We start from the raw sequence: 23,249 nt of genomic DNA, 5'->3' as shown, positions 1-23,249 counted from the left end.
TCCAATCGAGATTGTTAAAAGATGCGTGTTGATGTCTAAATTTAGCATATAAATCATACTTAGGTGAAAATATTTGTTATATTTATTTACATGTAAAAAAAAATCTAGATTGGTACCAGTGGATTATTGGATTGATCCAATCGAGATAGTTAAATTATCGCATTTTATAGACCGAGCCTAAACGAGGACTTTAAAATTGATAATTTAACTATCGAGATTTTTTTAAATCCGATAATCCACGAGTAACTATGTAAGAATCTGTTTCTCTAATGAATATCAAATACATTTTTTCATTATTGATAAAAGAGTGCCTTGCACATTCCACAAAGTTGTCAATTTCTCCAACACCTGTAAGCACATTTCGATTCACCTAGTAAACTGATAAAGGTTATGGCCCTTGAACACAGCCAACGATCTTCTGGGATCATCAGCAATAACACGTTTATGTAATATTTTTATACAATGGGTCCAGAAAGGGTTACATTATATTTACCTATAGCCCACATATAATCTACTATTGGACTTTCTGGATCAAAAAAACTCCAGGAGGCATGGATGGACGACCACTGATGTAGAGCCACCACATGTGCGTGAATATGTTTGCCATTTTTATGTGCTTCGTCTTGATTATGAAGAATAGTTTCCTGAATTTTCACGTCATCGAAAAGAATACCAGTATGTCCAGTCATGCTGCCAAGATTGATTGTTTCTGTTGTTGTGGAAGGACGAAAGTAGAATGTATGATGGTGCCAGTTTAACTCTTTAGATGCACTTCCGTGTTTATCCTGTTTTGTATAGACCATAAAAACGTGTTTTGTATTACCTAATTCTATATAACCCTCTTTATTTGCTAAAACAGCACCAAGAATCGGAGGATGGGCTGTTACAAACGTCACACGATATAAATGTCCAACATTTAAATTTTCTAATGACTGTGATATCTGTCCTTCAACAAATACGAATGACCTTCCGTCTATAGCTACATTTTTATCCGATTTTAAAACTCCTACACAACTTCCTAATGAGTTATTCCATTGTAAAGCATAAACAATGTTGTTGCAAAAATTTACATTGGTTATATTATCCCAATCAAATGCTTGACCATTCATGTCTTCAAACGAAGGATTTGTTGCAATGTTGTGATCCAAATGTTCCATAAGTGTTGGTCCTGGATGCGTAGTGTCAATCATGACGCAATTTGATTTAGATGTTTTAGATCTATATCCGATACCGTCTACTGCATACACTAGACTTTCAACTTTCTCTCCTGAATAAATAAATTGACAGAAATTGTTCAACGGCATTTTCTCATGTCGTTAGATGTTACATACATCGCATTTCTTTATGGGATATGACACTTGTTTTTGTTTAACTTCCTGGAAACGTTATGTGATGGTTTCCCATACTAGTAGTTTTACAGTGCGAGTGACCTAATACGATATATATGGACTCAGTAAGTTCCATAATAGGATGAGAGCGAAGCTCGAACCCCAAAAAAATGTTACTGCCTCCATATATATCCCATTATGTCACTAGCACACTGTGTAACGAATTTATCTTACCGAATATCTTAACATGTGACATTTAAACTAGTGGCCTTTTAAAGGGATCATCAAATCAAATCATCAATATTAAGAACCTACCTCCATTGGATTATACAAAAACAAATGCCAACAATAACAACTTGTTAGCTTTAATGTGTTTTCTGCATTTATTTTCAGTCGTTCATTTCATCAGTTTCGTCATCTGTTGTTTGGGCGAAACGTTTCAGATTTTTCTTCAATGTCATGCAATTAAAATTGAAGGAAAATATATATCACAATGCATACAATAATAGCAAATATATATATATATATATATGAACATAAGAATGAAACAGAAATTAAATAGAATAATGATGTAAATTAAAAGCATTGAAAGGGGATATATATATCACAATGAATACCATAAAAACATATCAGAATATAACAGTCAACCAAAATTAAATAAAATAATGATGAAAATTATAAGTATTTACATTCCCTGCGGTATATACACAAGTAAAACCTATAGACATTTGCATTAAAGGATTTATTCACTTAGCTAAGAGAAAATATAAGGTAGAAATTTAACCAGTAAAACACAGAGAAAAAATAAATAAAACTGTCTCTTAAATAAAAACTTAAAAACTAAAAATTAAAAATTTAAATAAAATAAAAAAAAGGCCCTATCACTTAAACTGTTAGAATAATAAATAAATATCACAGGTCTTACACATCACAGTACGCCAGTCTAAAAATATGTGTCTTTAAACCTTTTTTAAAATATACAGGGTATCCACGTGTTTACTTTTAACCAATGATATTCCTAAAATATCCAGGATGCAAGATCATACCATATACATATATATATATATGTTCAGTTTTACCTATAGTAATTTTGGCTACTCTACAGTTAACTTATTATTCATTATTCCTAAGTTATCACCTGTCAACAATAATTTACCAATTTTACCTGTATTTATGTATGAACTGTTAACGACCCTGGATACAGAATGGTGAATCCCGACATTTTCCCAAACTCTAATATCGCAAGGTTCAACAGCAGATTTAGTTTGTACACACCACATGTAATTGGTTATTCCCGAATCTCGATCAGAAAAACCATGCCACGAAGCTCCGACCAATTCTGAATTATTCTGATATTCTGTGTCGTGTATTCCTAAAAACCAATAACAGTTCAATGTTATATGCCTGTTGGAACTTTAAATACAAGACAATACAAACTGAAAAATAAGATATAAGACATTTCTGCTATTATACTTTTTTAAGCCTCACTATGACTTTGAGGTGAGTAACAGTTATAAAAGCGCCAAGCCTTTGCTTTTCGTGTTTTTTGCTTCGCATGATACGATTTTATGTCATGGATGGATACTCACTAACCTTTTACTTTCTTTTCTATTGACTCATAGACTAAAAATGCAGAAATCTTTCAAGTTTAGAAAATTACTTCAAATCCATATATTCCCACATATAGTCACATATAATGTTAATAATGGATCCCATGGCATGCACTGTATCTAATACAATTTTTGTATATATATTGACCTTTATTTCAATACTGCCAGTTCAAAAACTCGTCTCTCTCCAGATCTGTACACTTCCGGAATGTTGGTAGCTAGCAGGACATTGTTATTTGAAGTATGATTTGTATTCAGTTCTTATACACGACCATTGATCTTTTTTCCGGAGCGACTTTTAATATTTCTTAACAAGCCGTGCTTTGATAAGGGATTCCATTTTGGTAATGGATGGAACGCAATTTTCTGCCATTTGTGATTTAATTGAAACAAAGTCATAGAGCTTTCTTCTACCAATCCAAGTTGCGCTGGCTAATATAATGTGCATAAACAATATACTGTTTGGTCTATAATACTTGACACTCTTATGGTTACACGCACTTCATTTTGTACGAAGCATAACAGCAATAGACACTGATAGTTCCACAATAGAAGGGAATAGTGTTGAACCTAACAGACACGCACGTTATATTTATTAAAGACGGATATTACTATATTGATAAGAAAAAGGCTGTCAGGACAGTGGCAACGATACCACAAAAGCGTTCTAAGCCAGCATATAGCGTACCACATACTACTCCTTATGATGATGCATATATCTGTTTTAGTGAATCGGTACGCGATAATCATAATTTTATAACATTGGTGCTGACATAACAATGATATCATACAATGCAACAGATACATTTTTGCTAGTGGCTGAGTTTTATTTGTTGTAATTCACCACACAATTGAAAATACAGAGAAACTATGTTTCACTAATGATTCATAATAAAACAACATTACGTTGTAAAAGGTTAACTGGAAAGCATATTTTCCCAAAAATATTTTAAAACAGCACGTTTAATAATTTCATGCGTCCGAAGCGCTTTTCTGGATTTACCTTCACACAAAAGATCACACATGTATATGACATAATTAAAATGAAACTAGATCCGCGTTTGAATATTGGTAGAGTCTATTTATAAAACTAACCTATACCATCATAGACAGTACCAGTTACTGGTGGCAGAGAGTCAACCATGATGCCGTCGGATGTTTCAGTAGCATGGATACCAGAGTAGCTGTATCCCACAACATTACTGTAAAATAATTTCCCTGGAGATAACGGCACTCGGCTGATGTTATGAGACGTTATGGTTCCGGGTAGATCCAATTCCACTACATGGATATCATGACCTTTAACACATTTTATTTCATTATTTCTAATACAATACACAAGTAGCTAATTTGATAGTCTTAAACCATTATACTTCTTTTGAAAAGTGAATTGACATTAAACAAAGTGAATGAATGCAACATTTAGTAAAATGAAGTGTAAAAAAAAAACAGTTTGAAATCATACCTCCTGGATATGTACTTAGGTACACTTTAAACTTGTCAATGATATTGGCATCATCTTTAAACACGTTCGTCCATTTGATAGTGAAAGGAGCTCCAGGTTTGATGTAATCTATATCTTTTTTCCAGTGACCTGGTATTTGTTCCACAACCTTTAATGGTAGGACATCAAATAAGTTTTAATATAACAAATTAGAAAATCAGAATTCCGACAATTAGCAAATAACGATTATGTTGATGTAGCAGTTACCAATTCATGTTTACTTAGATTGATTGATTGATTGATTGGTGTTTAACGCCACTTTCAGCAATATTGTGCTATTTCGTTACGGTCAGGTTTTGTTGGTGGAGGAAGCCGGAGTGTCCAGAGAGAACCGTGACTTTCGGTAGGAAAACTGAAAATCCATGTCAATCAAGATTGGAATCGAACGCACCTGCCACGTGCCGGATTCGAACTCACAGCCTCAGTGTTGACAGGCTAGTGATATATGTTCGACTATTTAGACCACTCAGCCACCAAGGCCACATGTTTACTGAGAAAAAAAAATCTTAATTATCTATTTATCCATCTATGCATGTCATTTAAACTCTGAGAACAAATCCTATATCATATATTGAAGGTTAAAATATAAGTGCTTCAAACATCTTTTATTTTGTTTCATTTGTCTGTGCAATTCAAGAAATTTTCGATTAAAGCGATTTTTCAGTTTGAAGTAATTATTTTCTTAATATTCGTGAATAGGAAATTTGAATTAGAAATACCAACCGCCGATCCTTTGATTTTCCGCTTGGGAAGAGGAGTTGACATAGCTAATATTCCATCTGTTTTAAAGTCTGCATACGTGTCGTGATCATACCATGCTCTCACAAACATCGCATACGATACTGGTGATTCTTTCAACTTTTGACCTGCATTCATAACATGAAAAGTGAACAAAGGTTCAGACAACAACATTCAAAACAAATAAAATGCACTTAAGAAAAATACTGCAGAATTAATAGTTAATGTGCAAACAGCAGAAACTTTTTTGGAAGCACATTTAAAAATATTGAGGTAGATTGTGTTTGATGAAAAACGAAAATTGATCATTTTATAAACTATCCCAATCTCGGATGAGCTATGAAATTCCGATAATAACGCCAGATTATATAAATAATGAATTTTTTAGTGATCATTTTATAAATTAGATCCAATTTCATTTCTTTTTATCTAATAACAATCAACAAATATTTGATACAACTGAAAAATAAAAATTTACCTCGTTTTATGCTCAATATTGCTTGGTTTGTTTGCCCTGCATGATGCCAGACATCGTCGTTTAAATTATCAAAGATGCCTTCTGGTTCATCTTTACCTGCATATCCTGCTGTCCATTCATACCTTAATCATAAATATTCTATTTGAAACATTTCATTCTTGGCAAGGTAGATATAACAAAGGATTATGGTGAGATTGCAATCAAAAGTATATTTAATTTGACAGAAGTTTAGGATATTATTGAAAAAAATGAAAACAACACATTACAAATTTAATGCGTCCGAAGCGCTTTTCTGGATTCTCCTTCATCAGGAACGCTCAAAGCCGAATATTTGAAAGCCAAAGATGTATAAGAACCGAAACAATTGAAGAGCTATATGACCAAAAGTACTGAAGATCGTTACACTTTATGTATACATGTACTTATATTTGATTTGCTCTTTTATAAACCTTTAAATGTCAAAAACAAATCCGAAAATTTCTACATTAACTTATATGTTAAAAAAAAAATATTGCCGTGAATTTCCAGCATTAAAACATTTGAATATCCAATGGCGTATTAGAATTCGGATGCCAACTGAAACTGTATTATAACAGACAAACATCAAACAACTCTACAGGAAAAAAAAACATGAAATACAAACAAATCTTAAATTGAAGTATTGGAAAAGATAAATGATTGATGTATCACGTAAATATATCAAGTAAATCAGGAATAATCAATTATACATGCTATATTATGACAATTAGAATGAATCATACATTAAAAGGTCTACATGGGTGACAACAATATTATTTACAAAGACTTGACTCAAGAGGGTGATACAGATAAGTACGAGTAATTTAAGTGGTTTAGATCTCATTTCGTAACACCTGACCGACAATTCAAAACATTTAAGTTATCAATTATCTAACCAATCATTCATCTATTCACTTGGTACTTTTTTCTGTTCTACGGATAGGGTACACGTAGAACAGAAAATACTTCTTTAATTCAGGACACGAACTCCTATGAGGAAATATGTAGTCACTAAATTAAAAATGTCGAGCCAACTTACCACAGAGGCCTCAAGCCTTGTGCCTGAATAACATGCCATTTGGCAGCCAGAGCGACATTTGATGGCGTGTACTTTATGTCACTAAAGGGAGAGGATGCCTGGATATTTGTAATGTCGTATATGCCAAGTAGGTTGTTATTGTTGGCTGAAATAAAAGCAGGTTTGATAATCTATACTACTAAAGGAAGAGACCGATTTCATTGAACCGCAACTCCTCTGAAACCATACAAAGTCGGAAATATTTGTGATGTGAAGTATAAATGTAGTGTTTTGTACTTCCTAAATTTGTCTTTGAAACAATCTTTGTTCCACAGAAAACGCCAAATTTTGAGAAAATATTTAAACTCAGAGACCGTTATCGATCCGTGTCTCATACGCTTTCGAGCATGATAAGTCGACTTTTATTTTATTTTTCATCCGATTTAGATGAGATTTTTTCCATTGTGTTACTCATTTTGATCCTTTTCGGTAATGTCAACGGATTTTACGTAGCTCATACGGTTATTGAGTTAAAAGGGTAAAAAACTACTGAAAATCACACTTTGCAACACTTTTTCTAAGGGTATTTAATATTTTTAATTTCCAACCGAGATGAATGGGGTCTTTTGCATTATGTTTCTTCATTTTCATCTCTTTAAAGAAATAGAATTAAATGCATTAACCGTGTCCAAATCCTTACTGTGTCCACCTTATTACTGTGTCCACACTCTTTCTTTCAACACTTGCCCAGTTGTACCTCGATTTCGAGGGCATCTTCTAGTATATTCATAAATAAGACTTGTATGTAAGACTTCGTTTTGAATAATATTGAACGATTGACATTAATATATTTTCTAACCGGAGAAATAAAATAGTTATTAAATAGTTAATTAGTGTGCTGTTCTATATTCAAAGGTCGTTTAAAAGTTAGACAAAACTTAAGTCTGAGAGAATATGAATTTTTAGTTGTAATTGGCTTTGAACTATCTTTCAGTAACTGCTAGTACTCTTATGTCGGTGCTTTCTGTTTCTGTGCCTCGAATCGATATTGTGAGTTAAGCATATTGCAACTGATTTTTACATGTTTTGTTGTGTTGTGCTGTTACACCACTCTCCTAGGTTTGGAGGGAGGGTTGAGCGCTCACAAACATGCTAAACCCAGCCACATTCTGTATGTGACTGTCTCAAGTCAGAAATATGTAGTACAGTGGTTGAGGTTTGTTCATGTGTGTCATATTTGTTTTTTTCTGAAATTGCTTTGTTATAGATTAGGCCGTTAGTTTTCTCGATTGAATTGTTTCATATTGTTCATATCTGGGCATTTTATAGCAAACAATACGGTTGGTTATTCATTGCTGAAGGTCGTTTGATGGCCTATAATTGCGTTCATCCACTTCCTTTGAACTCTGATGCATAGTTGCCTCATTGGCAATCATACAACATCTCCTTATTTTTATATACATCATACTTAAAATGATGACTAACTGACCGAACAATAGTGATCATCAACGCTTGCACATTTCACTAAATCGCAGTTAAACATTTTTCAGATCGCATTAGAATCACATGAAATATGTATCTTCAAATTATGCAGGAATACTTTTAGCAAAAACTATTACATGAGACAATCGCATGTTAACCCATATAGATAAGGATTTTGGTCCGATGTCCCCCGCCAATGCACATACCTCATCTGAAGGGTTATAGCTCAAGTTACTGTTATATTTATTCTTTTAAACTTTTTTTTTATAAAAACCCTACAAAAAATGTAAACGTCAGAGTGCTATTTTCGAAATAAATTATACTTAAAAGGGACATAACTCCTCTACAAATTAATGATAAGCACTGATCTTTTAACTCGTCTGAGACATTGCTGATTTATTAGGTTTTACTCTCCTATTAAAATGAGTAAAGACTGTTTTCACAATGTTGACTGCTGTAACCCAATTATTGAAATTTTTATCTGTCATGACTATTTGATTTGTTCACATATTGTTATTCATATAATGGAATTGTATGCGACTTGCATACAAGTGAGAGGTTTAGCTAGCTATAAAACAATGTTTAATTCACCATTTTCTACAAATGGAAGTTTCTGTACCAAGTCAGGAACATGACATTTGTTTTCCTTTCGTTTGATGTGTTTGAGCTTTTTATTTTGCCATTTGATGAGGACTTTCCGTTTTGAATTCTTCTTGGAGTCGGTATTTTTGTTATTTTACTTTTTCCCTCTAAATATTGTTTGGCAATAAATACAAACTGGAACAACATAAATTAATTTTAATCTGTAAATAGTTATAAGAAGATGTGGTATGAGTGCCAATGAGACAACTCTCCATCCATGTCAACATTTATAAAAGTAAACCAATATAGGTCAAAGTACGGTCTTCAACACGGAGCCTTGGCTCACACCGAACAGCAAGCTATAAAGGGCCCCAAAAATCACTAGTGTAAAACCATTCAAACGGAAAACCAACGGTCTAATCTATATAAAAAACGAGAAACGAGAAACACTTATGAACCACATCAACAAACGACAATTACTGAACATCAGATTCCTGATTTAGGACAGGTGCAAACAATTTCAGCGGGTTTAACGTGCAAACAATTGCAGCGAGTGTAAACATGTATAAAAAGGTGCAAATTTTATGTAGTTTTTAAGAATAAATCATTTGTAGTTTGCAGTTGAAATATGCGCCTGACAAATATCATGGTTACAGAGGAGGACGTATTTGACGGATATTGCTTAAATAGAATATATCCATGTAGAATTAAAATATACATAATCACTTTTGGAAAATACCTTTAGTAACATCATGACATGGTCTTTTTGAGCATCGTTGTCCTTGTGCAGCACAAACACAATGTCCCTCACACGTGACAGCTGCACATCTCCTTATCAATTCTAATGAACCTCCAGGCACAAGTTTAAATTGAGAATGAATCATTTTACTTTGTAATCCGATCTGTCAATGATGCAAAAAATGTCATCAGATTTCACTCAACTGTGTTGTCGCTAACCTAATACAAATACTAAACATGTTTATTTATCGGGGTCTGGTTTGTTATTGTTGTTGTCGAGTTGCTGCGTCACTGACGTTTTCCACATATAACCTTTTTATCGATATTTCAGTATTAAATCAATTATGTGAGGTTAATTTTCAAACGATGTATACTGCTTTAAGCTAGGTTTGATTTGTAAGAATTAAATGTTTTGTAGGCTTATTACTGCTTAGGGAGAATCACCTTTAAATATATTAATCAGTTTTGATTCTAAAGGAAATATAATATATAAGCTTTTAAAAGTCGTCCCCTAATTGTTGATACGTAAGGAAAAAAAACAATCGGAAAAGGTTCCGTATTATATGAAAGGTTTTCTATACGTTTTCTGACTACCATTTCTAATTTTCTGTATGTGCGTTATAACATCAGCAATTTACACTATAATTTCATACACTAAAAGTGATAATACTGTTACCTGGTTTTCAGCCCAGACGCTTATAAATACGTTTTCAAACTTGGCCAGATTTTTCGTATCAACTTCAAATGTTTGAACAAATCCTTCATCTTGTTTATCAATTCCTGACTGATTATGCAAAAATTCCTGTGGTGAACCAGAGATCTTCAGTATGAAATAAAAATACATGTAGTCAAATTAACTGTCCCGGTCATGTTTAAATTGAAGATGACAAAAGTGATTTTTTTTTACTCGTTGTTTTACAAGAGATATTACACAGTCATGTACTTTCCAAGCAGAAGTGTTCTGTTCAGATTATTCAAATCATTTGTGTTCCTGTACGGTCGAGGGCTGTTATTTTGTCTTTTATATGTTTGTCTTGATCTATCAATGTCTTTTTCAACATTTCATTATGTCATGTCCATGGTCCTTGAACAGATCTATTATGACATATTCAAAGGGAGATGTTTACAAAATCAATAATTTAAGAGTTTTGTAATATCATCTGATATGACTCCTTATGCTTGCATATTACTCATAATATGGGTTTACTCTTACCTTATTAAAATCATCCGTCATGTACTTGCTACCGATGGATACAAAGTACCTGTCGATTCCAGTATGAAGGTCTGTAAATCCCAACCATGACACCCAAAGCTTATATCTTGACCAGGTCATCCAACCATTAACATGACGATGAAGATTTGCTGCATGGTCAGTTTTGATAGCAAACATGCCTAATATTACAACACGATTTAAATACACATGTCTACCCTTGACTATAATTTTTATTTAAAAGATTTACATCAATATATTTGCACTATGAGGTAATGGGGCATAGAAAGACATCTAATGTGTTTCTGAAAGCTTGGTATATATCAAGCCGTTAGTTTACTAGTTGAATTGTTTCACAGTCTTTTATATGCGATTTTCATTGGCAATAATAACACATCTCCTTATTTTTATTTTACAGCTGTACGGGTTTATATAAAAAATAAGAAAAGAAGAAAAAACGAAATTACAAGCTTTATGAATTGGACCGTCTATCCGTTTCACCTTAGGATGCAATTTTGTTTTTATTCTAGATAGACACTTGAATTAATGTACAATATATCTATGTAAGAAACAAAATATATATGTTGAATGCATACTTATTCTTGTTCCATATAAGTGAATAAAACAATTATTGATATGTCTTGCAACCCTCCCCCACACACACACACAAAGATTGAGATAAGTGTACATTAGAGAGTAATCTTGACATGTTACAGATATTGGGTGTCATATTTACAGCTTTGAGGGTTAGACTTTCCTTCCAATATGTTGATTAGAATAGATTTGACTCGTTTAATTTTCATGAAATTTTGACAAAATAATTACTTTGAGCTGTTTAAAGAATATAAATTTTTTTAGGAATTCTAACCATGCAATTTACAGGAATAATCTTATTGGATATATAGCAGTTTGACAAACTATAATTTTGATCATCGAGAAGCTTGATTTCTTTTTACTAATAGTATCTGATTAAAACGTTCAGCTCATTTTTAAAGATTTAACTACCTTAGATGTTCTGTAATCCTTAAAATATCAAAACCTTTACTGCATAATTATTGTATGTGTTAGTCATATAACATTTTTTCCATCATTAATAAGTCTACATTTCTAGGGTATTTCCATTATTCAGCTATCATTATTCATTAGACATGATGTTGTTTGTAACCTCTACTTTTTATTCTTCCCTTTTTTTTAAATAAAAAACCTTATGAATACACACTGTAAGCAGCATTACCAAGAATACTGCAAAAACTAATGCCAACTTGCAAATCTTAAGTGTTCTCTTCCTATAAAGATTACCTGGTGTAGGTGGTGAACTGTCTACTATAATTCCTTTCGATTCATCTTCAACACATACTTTGGCACCATTACAAACTATAACCTTGATTGTATAATTTCCACCATCATGTAAATCAAGTTGTGAAAATGTATACTCCCTCACTATGCCGTTTAACTAAATAAATGATAGATTGCATTAAAAAAGTATGCGATTCTCTGATATGAATATATTAGGAAATATGAATATTGTACAATTATATGTGTTAACTATCAAAGATCAAGATCAACTTATAGTGACATGACATCACCTTAACACAAACTTTCAAATTAATCAAATTATCTATCAGATGTACCTTTAAAGTAATTTCAAATTTTTCAAAGGTGTTTTTTTTTCTTCTTTTGTGATAATGAATCCTATCCAGAAATGTTTTCCTTAATTAGAACATTGGTTATTTTTTCAATTCTCTATTATCTGTTTTATTCTTATTATAAAATAAAAAATATACAGGATTTCCTGAATATTGACTATGTAGTGAATTATTATTTCTATAAATGTTTTACTAGTTACCTCCGTGGAAGATGAATTGAACGCTCCTCCTTTATGTGATGCAATCGATATATACTGGCGCTGTATGAATGATTCTTTGTCTTCAACCTCCCACTGGATTTTCATAGTACTCCGAAATACAACTGAATTATCTTTTATTGAACCAACATCTGCCGATAAGTACGGTTTAACCTGTATTGATGGTGGTGAGTTGTCAATGTAGAACCCGTTTGATGTAGCCTCTGTAGTTAACCCTATAAATTTGAGACAACAGACTCAGACAAAACAACAAAATGAATATATCACTTTATAAATTTGTTGCGATCGAAGCCCGTTCTATATTCACCTTCATTAGGAACGCTAATATCCAAAAACATACAAATCAAAGGATAAAAAAGAACCTTAACATATAAATACAAAAACACAATTGACGTCTGAATCGATTTTCGTATATACCAAAAGTTTGTAGATCTATAAAAAAAACTTTGTAATTTCGGAAATATTGGAGCTAAACACAAGCCTTGTAATTAGTAGTAAACTCATGATTCGAGACCCGGTTTTATCCTTGTATCTTTTTAACGCAATTATACAGTATGGTTGTTCATTTCAATCTTTATAAAAAATAAAAGGATTGTTTTTCACATCCAATTCTTCAATACTATTGTATTTCACTCAAACTCTTACAGCAAACATTTAAACAAAATAATGTAGATATGATAGCTCAGATAGATTTCTAAAACAAATGGGATATTATCATTTCAATAATACCTGCTTTATTGTAAGCTTTTATTGTAATATAAATACGCTGTCCTAATGGCAGTTTTTGTAGTAGATCTGGTTCAACTAGAATATCAGTCTGTGGTAAGTGTGTTGATTTGACAATATCATCTTGACCTGGCTTCGTTCCGGCTCTCCAGGAAAATCTGTCTATACCTGACTGTGGGTCCGTAAATCCGTACCATCTAGCAGAAATGTAACGCCTATAACAGAAAAAAACATTTCTGTACTCAACTTAGAGGTAGTAAGCCACTTTAAGCATTTACTCACATTTTGATAATACGAACATTTTTGATATTTTAAAACGACATTAAAAACATCAGGATTATATAATAAATCTATAAAAAGACAAGAGAACGCCATTGCTTAGAAAACAGACTGTAGACACACAATTGTCCATTAAATGCTACATAGAAAAGTTAAATTTGATAAAACAAACTTCATTAAAACCCAGGGCTGAACTTAGTTGCCTTTTATTTATGTTGTTGTGATGTTAACAATAACAGCATTGTAACAATTTCCCGTGAAAATACTTTTTGGCATATCATATAATAATGTGTGCTTTCTCCTTAACCTGAATATGCATGCACTACGATTCAAGCAAAGGAATAAATATAAATGGTTTCACTCAATACGTTTAATTACAAATCGAAAGTGTTTTTCGATGAATATAAATTTGAATCACGCTGTTTGCACCTCAATGACTGATATTCCAAGTCATACACATCTACACCATCTAGCACTATTCCTTGTGTTGGTGGGCTGTTGTCAATAATAACACCGTCTGACGTCACAGATGTACACATGTCAGCAGTATTACATGCTGTGATAGTAGTATAGTATCGAATGCCTGATCCCAATTGCATATGACATAAGGTGTAATCTAACAAAAAGCAAAAGAATCGCATTAGTATCTAGAGAAATTCACCAAGGTTGACAATTACAAATAATGAGTCAAGTGCGTACTATAAAGTAGACTATGTTTTTCTTAGTTTGAAATTCAGTTGTTATTGTCTCATAGGCATCTGCATTATAACTTAAATTTATTGCAACAGGATACATGTCAATATGACATTTCAAGTTACAAGAACTGTTGGCTATTTGTTCCACAATTTAAGACCATACATGTGCAAAAATGTTTACCACAGGACAATTAAAAAATAAACTTGCAGTTGGAACAGCTCCAATTCATTGTATGCAATAAATTTGAATATTTACTGCAACATTTTGATTGGTCAGATTTGAGATAAGGTACATGTGTAGAGCCCATATTTCCGGAGTCAAGTCTAGGTTTTATTTTTACGTGAAAGATCTATGAACGTATTCTTATCATAACCTAATAGATTACAAACTGTTAGATATTAGGAATAACGAAGCACGGGTTTGTTCATGCAAGTTCATGGTTTCATTCGTAGATCGAGTAAAATGTGTGTGCACAAGACACATGTCATATCTAAACTGCATAAATTTCATTTGATCTCCAGTAAAGGTAACGGTTCATATTGACGCTATCCTGCTAAACATGCGAAAACCCTACATTTTTACTAAATATGAAGTTTTCAAGTATATTGATCATTCATATGAGTGAAAACTAAATTGGTTTTTTTTTTGTAAAATCCATTTAAGCATGTCAGCTATACAAATGTCTTTTATTCAAGGTCTTGTTATAGTTTTATATTTACTAACATTGATAAAAATACATCTGTTGCCGTCCAATGAACTTTGTAACTATAATGAAACATCCGTTTTATAATATCATTTATAGGATACATTGATAAATATCTACTTATATTAGGTATGACACATGATTTTTTTAACACATTCCTTCCATAATATAAATGCTTTCAACTTACAGAGCTCATAAAAACAAAGAAAATGGTGTTTAAAATATGAAGATACCTTTAGCGGTTCAAAAGTTATGACCAAAACAAATTTAAAAAATAGCGATATTTTCTGCCACTTTTGCTATATTTGATACAAAAATGATAAAATCTCTAATTTTAGAGGCTTTTATCTCCACATTTGTTGCTAACAAAACCTAAATAATCTCTAAATCTTCTAATTAGGGATATATTAGACTGGTATGGTCTTTACTAGTTACATAAACCCAAAGTTTCCAAAAATATAAAAACCACAAATAGGTCTTCAAGCACCCTTGGAAACGTGTCCGAACTGCAGAAACGACAGAGTCCAGCATTTTTTCTCTTGAATTGGCTGTAATTCCTTTACTATTTGCATTACCTCCTTACAAATTTGGCTACCAGGGTAATTTGGCATGCTCTTTCATTTGGCATTGTCAAAATTGCAATATCTTAAGTGGAAATTTGAGTTTTGTTACCATGGTAACCATTTTTTTCAATGATCTAATTTGAAGCAACCATCGTACAACCCGTTAAATATTCAATTTCCAAATTATCTTTGCACACATTTGTTTTCTGAGACTTTTTGGCATGCTTTTTCTTTTATCAATGTTAAAGATATATTTACTGGTCAGGACATGATAGTTTTGTTATCCTTAATTAGTCAATTACCATGGCAACAATTAACTACAACTTTCCACAAAATATATTGCATACTTTAAAATTAAAAAGTTACTGTTTTGTTTCAATGTTTTTTTTAAGGAAGACCATGTAATTTCTAAAATGTATATGGTGTATCCTTTCAGGGAAAAACAACCAAATGTGTTTATTTCAAATATGTCTGCAGTCATGGTAATGTGAATCTTTAAAAGGTTGGTTTGGCCAAAAATGATATAAAACAGTGGAATATGTAATAATTTAAGTAACAAGATAAAATAGCAATTAACAGTTACATGTAACATTGAAAATAAACATTTTCAGAACAGATTAACAATTTTCAAAGTATTTTTCCACAAATTGTTTATGCAATACTTCAATTTCATCCATGTCAGGAATGAGCCAATGTCTAAGCCCCGGAGAGGGCATTATTTCAAAATCAGAATAAATTATAAATTTTTCATTAATACTATCTATATCGTCTTTGTTTGGCCAAATAAAAGTATTTCCTCTCATACTTTTTCGTTTTAAAAACTTTATAATGTATGCATTGTCAATCATATCAATAATTTCCCCTGGATACCAATTATCCTCGTAGGATACTGCAACCCATATCCTTTTTTCTAAAACTTTCTGTTTGTCAATTTTCAAAGTTAGTGTTAAAACATCTTTCATTTGGTTAACAGTGTTTTTCCACATTATGTCTTTTTTATCAACATCTAAATTCATAAAATGTTTACAATAAAGTAACTGATTTCTGAGTTTTTCTTTCTTTAATCTGATTGTTTTAGACGATTGTAAAAGACAGTCAACATCCTTCCTAGATCGCACTATACCACCCATTAGCCTCACATTTAGTTCAATTTTGTTTATTTCCATCTTTTTCTTTTGTTCAAGCTGTTGTTTTTTCTTCTTTATTTGCTGTAAATGTGTTTTCCTAGCTTCCATAACACTCTTTTCATATGCAATTTCTTTTGACTTTAAAGATTTAGCACTTTTTCTAGCTTTTAAAAGTAAAACTTTCCTGGAATTTTTAGTTTTAGTTTTTAGCCATTGTATTGTTTTATTTCGTTTGAGCATACTTATTGCAGAATGATGTCTTAAAGTTGCATTTGGTTTTCTTTTGAAATAAAAGTCTAGATCTCCAAACAAATTTTCCGCGGGTATATTTGTTAACTTGCTATGTGATGTTCTTGATTTCAGATCTGGATCAGGGAGCGATCCATATACTCCATTTTCAAGGTGGTCATTAAGTTGTCTTTTTACAATTGTCAACATGGATGAACATATAATTTTAAGAATGTCATTAGTTTTAGGATGTATCTTTGCCTTGTTGAATACCTGTTGAATTATGTCATGTGGATATTGTTCATACAAACTAGGAATTTCGTCATAATCAAAATCAAAAACATTGAAATCATTTGAGCTCCAATCAACCAATCTATCTCGTAAAGGTATAATAAATTTGTAAAGATCTAAGTAATGTTCATCACTGTTAATTACATTCCAGAATGGTTCAGCTAAAATCATAGATGCTATGGCAATGGCGGAAACATGGGAGAGAACATCAGGACATTTAATGTCCGCAAGAACAGATTGCAATTTATCATTTGGGTTTTCTCTATAGTTCGAAATAAAGTCAATTATGTCTTCAGAATGGTTCAAAATAGAAACAGCACTGTAAACAAATTGCTGAACCTATTCCCCCTGTAATTTATAATCATGGAAGATTTTTGTTTTAGAGCTAAAAAAGCAAGCCACTCCTGTCTTGCACCGTTCTTCTCGTCACCCCTTGGACCTAAAACTTCTGAAGCCATACGAATTAATCTGATGGATGATGGCTCAGAATTGTGTTTGAAACGAGCAAATTTTGGCAATGAATCTCTTCCAATAGGTGGAGTTTGTTTTGCTAATTCTTTAAGTGATTTTGTTATTTCATTGTGGAAGCCTAAAAGTATATGTGCACTGCAATAAAAGAAATTAAGTTTTGATATGTCGTTCTCATTTAAATCTTCTGTCAACTTTAATTTTCTCCATTCATCAATAATTTCATTTGTTTTTTTCATCACGCTTGAACGATCACTCATCATAGCTGTAAGTTGCAACAATAATTTATTAATAGATATGCTTTGAAGATCAGCAAACTCATTTAAAGAGTCTTTAATTGTTTGAGCAACAGTATCTGAATCCTCCCTTGCCACTGATTTATATCCTAATGATAATGTACCGGTTTTTGTATGTACTCCTAAATCTATTATTTTTTTTCCTTCACGACCGGTGCCATCTGAGAAAATGTCAAATTGCTGACAGTTAGCCAATGTTTCACTCACATGATGTTTAGCTAAAACATGTCCTTCATCACATATATTTGAAATTGTCGATCTACATGGCAAATCTGATGGTACAGAGTCAAACAAGTTGTTGCTTACAATATTTATAACTTTAGAAATTTTGTTTGCAGAAATATCACTGCCATGGAGATCCATAATGCATGTTCGCATGCTATCAGTGTATCTGAAACCTTCCTTTGTAGATACTTTTTTATTTTGATTTTCTGCCTCAATTATATCTAACTGATCATTTGCAACACTTAACTCTCTCTTTAGATTTAATGTTTCAATTTTTTTATTTTCTAAATCAACATTTTGGCTGTGTAATTTCTGTTTGAGTTTGATATTAAATTTCTTCGCATGAGATAATCGGTTTGACAATCTGTGAATTTTAATTTTTTTTTCATTCTTTTTTTTGGCAAAATCTGTTTCAATAGCTCTTATTCTTGCATTTAGACCACTGTTTTCTCTGTTTAAAGCTTTATTCTTCTCTATTATTTTTCTTTCTTTCTTTTCAAGCTTTTTCTGTTTTCGCCTTAATCTCTTACAAAAATTTTCCTTTTTCAAAGAAGTTAAATTTTCTTTTAAAGATTTATTTTCTTCTTTTAAGTTTACATTTGCCTCCTTTGTCAACCTTAGTTTTCTAAGTTCCTGGTTTCTTTTCACTGATTCAGATTCATTATTCCTGATGTTTTTCTTTTGTTCAACAATTTGTTCTTTTAACACTTCATTTTCAAAACACAACTCTTGATTTTCAGTCAAAACTTCTCTCTGATTTGCTACAAGTTTTAAACACTGCCTTTTTAATGATCTATCATTTTTCTGCATATCTGTTTGTAATTTTGGTTGTAAAGTACTATTAAGAAACTTAAAGAATTTGGATGATTTAAAAGTGTCAAGATCTTCATTTTGTCTATTTTTCATGTAACTTTGAAAATTGTCATTAATTTTCTTGTATAAATATAGAACTTTATGTTTGTTCACAAGCATGCCTTCTGGCAACATATTGTTGGTCCATTCAGCCACATCTGACCATGTATAGGAATACCGGTTTTTGAAAAGACAGATTTCATGGAAAGCTTTCACAGTTAAAAGAGTACTTGATAAATTTTCCGGTGGATGGAGCAGAGTTGACCGGCGTATACCTAATGCATCACATACATTTCCTATACTTTCATTATTAATAGTTGTAGGCTTTTCTTGAGGAGTTAACTGATAAACAATATTCTTTAAATTTATGTTTTTATTCACATTGTTCATTACACTTCTGGTGACATTGGCCCATTTTTTTGGTACTGTAACAGCAGGCATGGCATAACGTAAAACATCTTCAAGGGTTGCATATATAGGACACTCCATTTCCTGCACCATCATGAAAAGTAGGGCATATTGTACATTTGTGATTGACTGTATTCCTACAATAGAAAGTACATTTATATAACAAGTATTAACTAAATCATCAGAAGATGCTAAAACAAAACAGCAGTTACCTGTATTGCATTGTTTTATTAGTACAATTTTAGACCCATCTATTAAATAAGATCCAAATGACTTCTAAGATTTATATATTCAGAATTTATAAACAGGGTTTTTTCTTCCATTCAATAATGTATTAAGATATTAATAATATCATTAATTCCCCAAAATTGTATCTCTACAGAGAGAAAAAAATAAATAAGGCTATGAATGACGACGAAAAAATAAACTGTTTGTCTCAGAAGTTTTATCCCTCTTTCCTGCTGCCCCCCCCCCCTCAATAAACCTGGGAAAAAAACTAAGTCCAGACCTGGGAAAAATTTGAGCAGCACTTCCCCTACAATAGACAATTTTAGTTTCACCCCCTCCCTATTTCACCCAGGCCAGAAGGGAGGAATATATTTGCAAAAAAAAAAAAAAAAAAAAAAGGAGAAAGAATGGGGGGGCAGGTCTCATTTATCAGACATGAGACCATCCAATTCTCTCTTTTTTCAATATTTATTATCATTTCTTACATGAAAATATATAATCTTACCTGCTTTTATCTTTTTGTTGATCAAATCATGTAAAAATTCCTCATTCCAGTCACTCAAGTCCATTAATTGTTGACGTTCCATTTTTTTTCTGAAAATTTTTGACGTTTGACGTAACGTTTACTTTTGTGGCGTCGTTAGTAACGGAAGAGTACAAAGGTCATGACCGGCAAAAGAGCCAATTTCGTTAGTTTCGAACTTTCAACTGTATTTTGAAGAAAAAATTCTCAGCTTTCTAATGATACATTTTTCAAATATTAAACTAATTGGGAACCATTTGTAAAACTCAAATTAAGACTTTAAATATATTTTTTTACCGTAAAACATAAATTTTCTTCAAAGAAAAATATATCATCTCAAAATACGAAACTGCCGCTTTTAAATGGACCATAGATTATATGCAAATGGCGACTGGCTCATTTACCGGCGAAGCCATGAAATTCACCCTTTTTATCAACAAACGCAAATTTTTGACCGTGACGTCGGGAAGAAATTCAATACTCGCTGATCGGACCTTTTCAGATAAACAGGAAAATATGTAAAAAACTTCTTTTGCAACGAAATTTGGCAGAACTAATCAGTGGGTTACAGTTGTTTACAAAATGTTATTTTCAATTTCTTTTTCAATACAACCTTTTCTGCAGGGAAATTTGAAAATTCGATTTTATTTCATGACCACCAATGTACGATGACAAAATGGCGTCATGTGTCATACCTACTTATATAATGTTTGTCGTAAAAATATAAACTTACTATAAGTTATTCCAATATCCTGGTTGACTAATAAGTCTTCACATTCTGGACAGGTCCCTATGCTGACATAATATGCCTTAATGGTAGAATGTGGATCGTGAAAACCTTCCCAGTAGGCAGACAGTGTCTTCACATCTGTTTGGTAATCTCTGTCTTTCATATAAGACGCAGCAGTTTCTTGACTACCATCGTAGACATGACCAGCAATTGGTGGTGACATATCGTATATGTAAGCCCAGGACGACGCTGTGCTGATAAGGTTTGCTCTATTTATAGCCTAGCATTAACACAAATTATAAAGTCAGTATCACGTAAAAAAATATTTCTGAGAGAAAGTTCCGTATGGGTTTTGGTCACATCAAAAGACCTCTACATCTTTTAATGAATATCATGCTTAACTGACTGATTCCATATATAATCAAAATCTTAATTTCAAGTGTTTCTTCCAGAAACTTTTTGACAATGTTTAGATCATCTATCATAAGGTCGCTTCAATATATTTTGGTATACTAGTACCCAAATAACAAAAAAGACAAACTAACAAACTATTTTCGAAACCTGTTTAATAAGTAAATGTTTACTAAACAAGAATTTAAAACACAAAGTTCTGAGATTCTAAAATATTTTAATTATAAAAATTAATCATAAACACCAACATACCGAGCCAGTTTAAAAGCGTGTGGTAAGTTCAGTATTTCATTGGTTAAGGCATTATAAACTAAATTTAAGCAACGGCCACGGCGATTACGTAATCGTTATCATATTTTTCGTGGTTTGTTGTGGTAATTTAAATTGTCGTAGGTTTACTCGGAACTTCTTATATTAATTTGTGGTCCTATTTAGTTCTATTTTAATCACGTGTTAGAAGTGTGTATCATCAAACATAAGTCTGAAAAGGGTCCATAATATTATGTTTGGTTAACATTTTAATAAATCCTTTTACTGTGAGTTATTGACTCTTAGTTTTCCGTGTTGAGATGAAAACAGATAAACGCATCCTATATTTTAGTTGACAACACTAGTCATTTTGGTGCCCTTTATAGCTTGCTGTTCGGTGTGAGCCAAGGTTCCGTGTTGAAGACCGTACTTTGACCTATAATTATTTACTTTTTATACATTGTGAAGTGGATGGAGAGTTTTCTCATTGGCACTTATACCACATCTTCTTTTCTATATATAAGATATATAGATTTTTCATGGCGAATTCATCATTTCTTTTATTTATGATTTTACCTGTGGCAATGTTGGATGGTTGTTAGGAACAATAATCACTATTCTAGATAGGAAATTAATTTCAACGTTTTTTGGTCATATAGCTCTTCGACTGTTGTGGTTCTTGTACATCCTTGGCTTTCACATATTCGGCTTTGAGCGTTCCTGATGAAGGTAAATCCAGAAAAGCGCTTCGGGCGCATTAAATTTATAACGTGTTGTTTCATTTTTTTTTTATAAAATTATGTTTTTAGTAAGATTTTTTTTATATTAGTCTTCTATATTAAGTACAGTTGAATCTTTCGATTTAAAGCAACGTGTATCATAAATCATAATTTGCTATTTACTCTTTACTCTTTACATGAAAGAGAGGCGAAAGATACCAAAGGGACATTCAAACTCATAAGTCGAAAATAAACTGACAACGCCATGGCAAAAAAAAGAAAAATGGACAAACAGACAAACAACAGTACATAAAACACAACATAGAAAACTAAAGACTGAGCAACACGAACCCCACCAGAAACTGAGGGTGATTGAATTTTCGTCAGCATGTTTGAATTATAATTTATTGAATTAACCTCATTGACGGTTACTAGGATAGTTTGAACCCGTGGTTTGTAATGTTTAAGGATGTAAAAGATCGTAATTATATAGCAAAGTAAACTATACGCATAATAAAATATAACTTTATTGTACAACGGAATTATAATACAATTTACCTTAACGGTGATAAAGTAGGCATGACCTTCATGGATATCAATTTTTGTATCTTCAGCTGATACTCCACAATCTAATGTAGTCTTTGTAAATGGGATAATATCGTCGTGTCCAGGATGAGATCCTACTGACCATAGGTAATGATCAATTCCACTATCTTTATCTAAAAATACATCTCTCCAACTGCAACGTAAAAATTATTTGAGATTGAAACATTACATTAGTTTGAGAATGAAATGAAAAGCAAAAGATATAGGTTAAACGGCTATGAATCACACACCTTCACTTGCATATTAACATTTTCTACAAATATTTAGAAAAAACCCTGTCTAGATACATCTCTCTTCTAATATAAAATTAATGGATTACAAGTGAATGTTTGATTAGTAGTTTGTGCAGTG

The 23,249-nt window shown here is 32.0% G+C and overlaps 1 protein-coding gene across 1 annotated transcript in view; it reads right to left on the bottom strand.

Moving 5' to 3' along the window:
• The window catches only part of LOC127704619 (uncharacterized), a 47,093-nt gene that overhangs the window by 8,611 nt on the left and 15,233 nt on the right, over positions 1–23,249 (bottom strand). The window contains exons 17-32 of the mRNA XM_052208737.1: positions 22,851–23,031; positions 20,917–21,193; positions 14,005–14,191; positions 13,300–13,511; positions 12,553–12,785; positions 12,006–12,159; positions 10,710–10,888; positions 10,173–10,316; positions 9,498–9,660; positions 6,716–6,860; positions 5,659–5,780; positions 5,166–5,308; positions 4,404–4,551; positions 4,034–4,237; positions 2,494–2,700; positions 494–1,267 (exon numbers count right to left, since the gene is read on the bottom strand). Coding sequence (XP_052064697.1) covers positions 494–1,267; positions 2,494–2,700; positions 4,034–4,237; positions 4,404–4,551; positions 5,166–5,308; positions 5,659–5,780; positions 6,716–6,860; positions 9,498–9,660; positions 10,173–10,316; positions 10,710–10,888; positions 12,006–12,159; positions 12,553–12,785; positions 13,300–13,511; positions 14,005–14,191; positions 20,917–21,193; positions 22,851–23,031 — 3,473 coding nt within the window. The remainder of the gene's footprint in view (positions 1–493; positions 1,268–2,493; positions 2,701–4,033; positions 4,238–4,403; positions 4,552–5,165; positions 5,309–5,658; positions 5,781–6,715; positions 6,861–9,497; positions 9,661–10,172; positions 10,317–10,709; positions 10,889–12,005; positions 12,160–12,552; positions 12,786–13,299; positions 13,512–14,004; positions 14,192–20,916; positions 21,194–22,850; positions 23,032–23,249) is intronic.

This window comes from Mytilus californianus, unplaced genomic scaffold (assembly GCF_021869535.1).
Source record: "Mytilus californianus isolate M0D057914Y unplaced genomic scaffold, xbMytCali1.0.p SCAF_6, whole genome shotgun sequence".
NCBI lineage: Eukaryota > Metazoa > Mollusca > Bivalvia > Mytilida > Mytilidae > Mytilus > Mytilus californianus.
The sequence above is the reverse complement of the archived record's forward strand: the minus strand, read 5'-3'. Positions and strand labels throughout refer to the sequence as shown.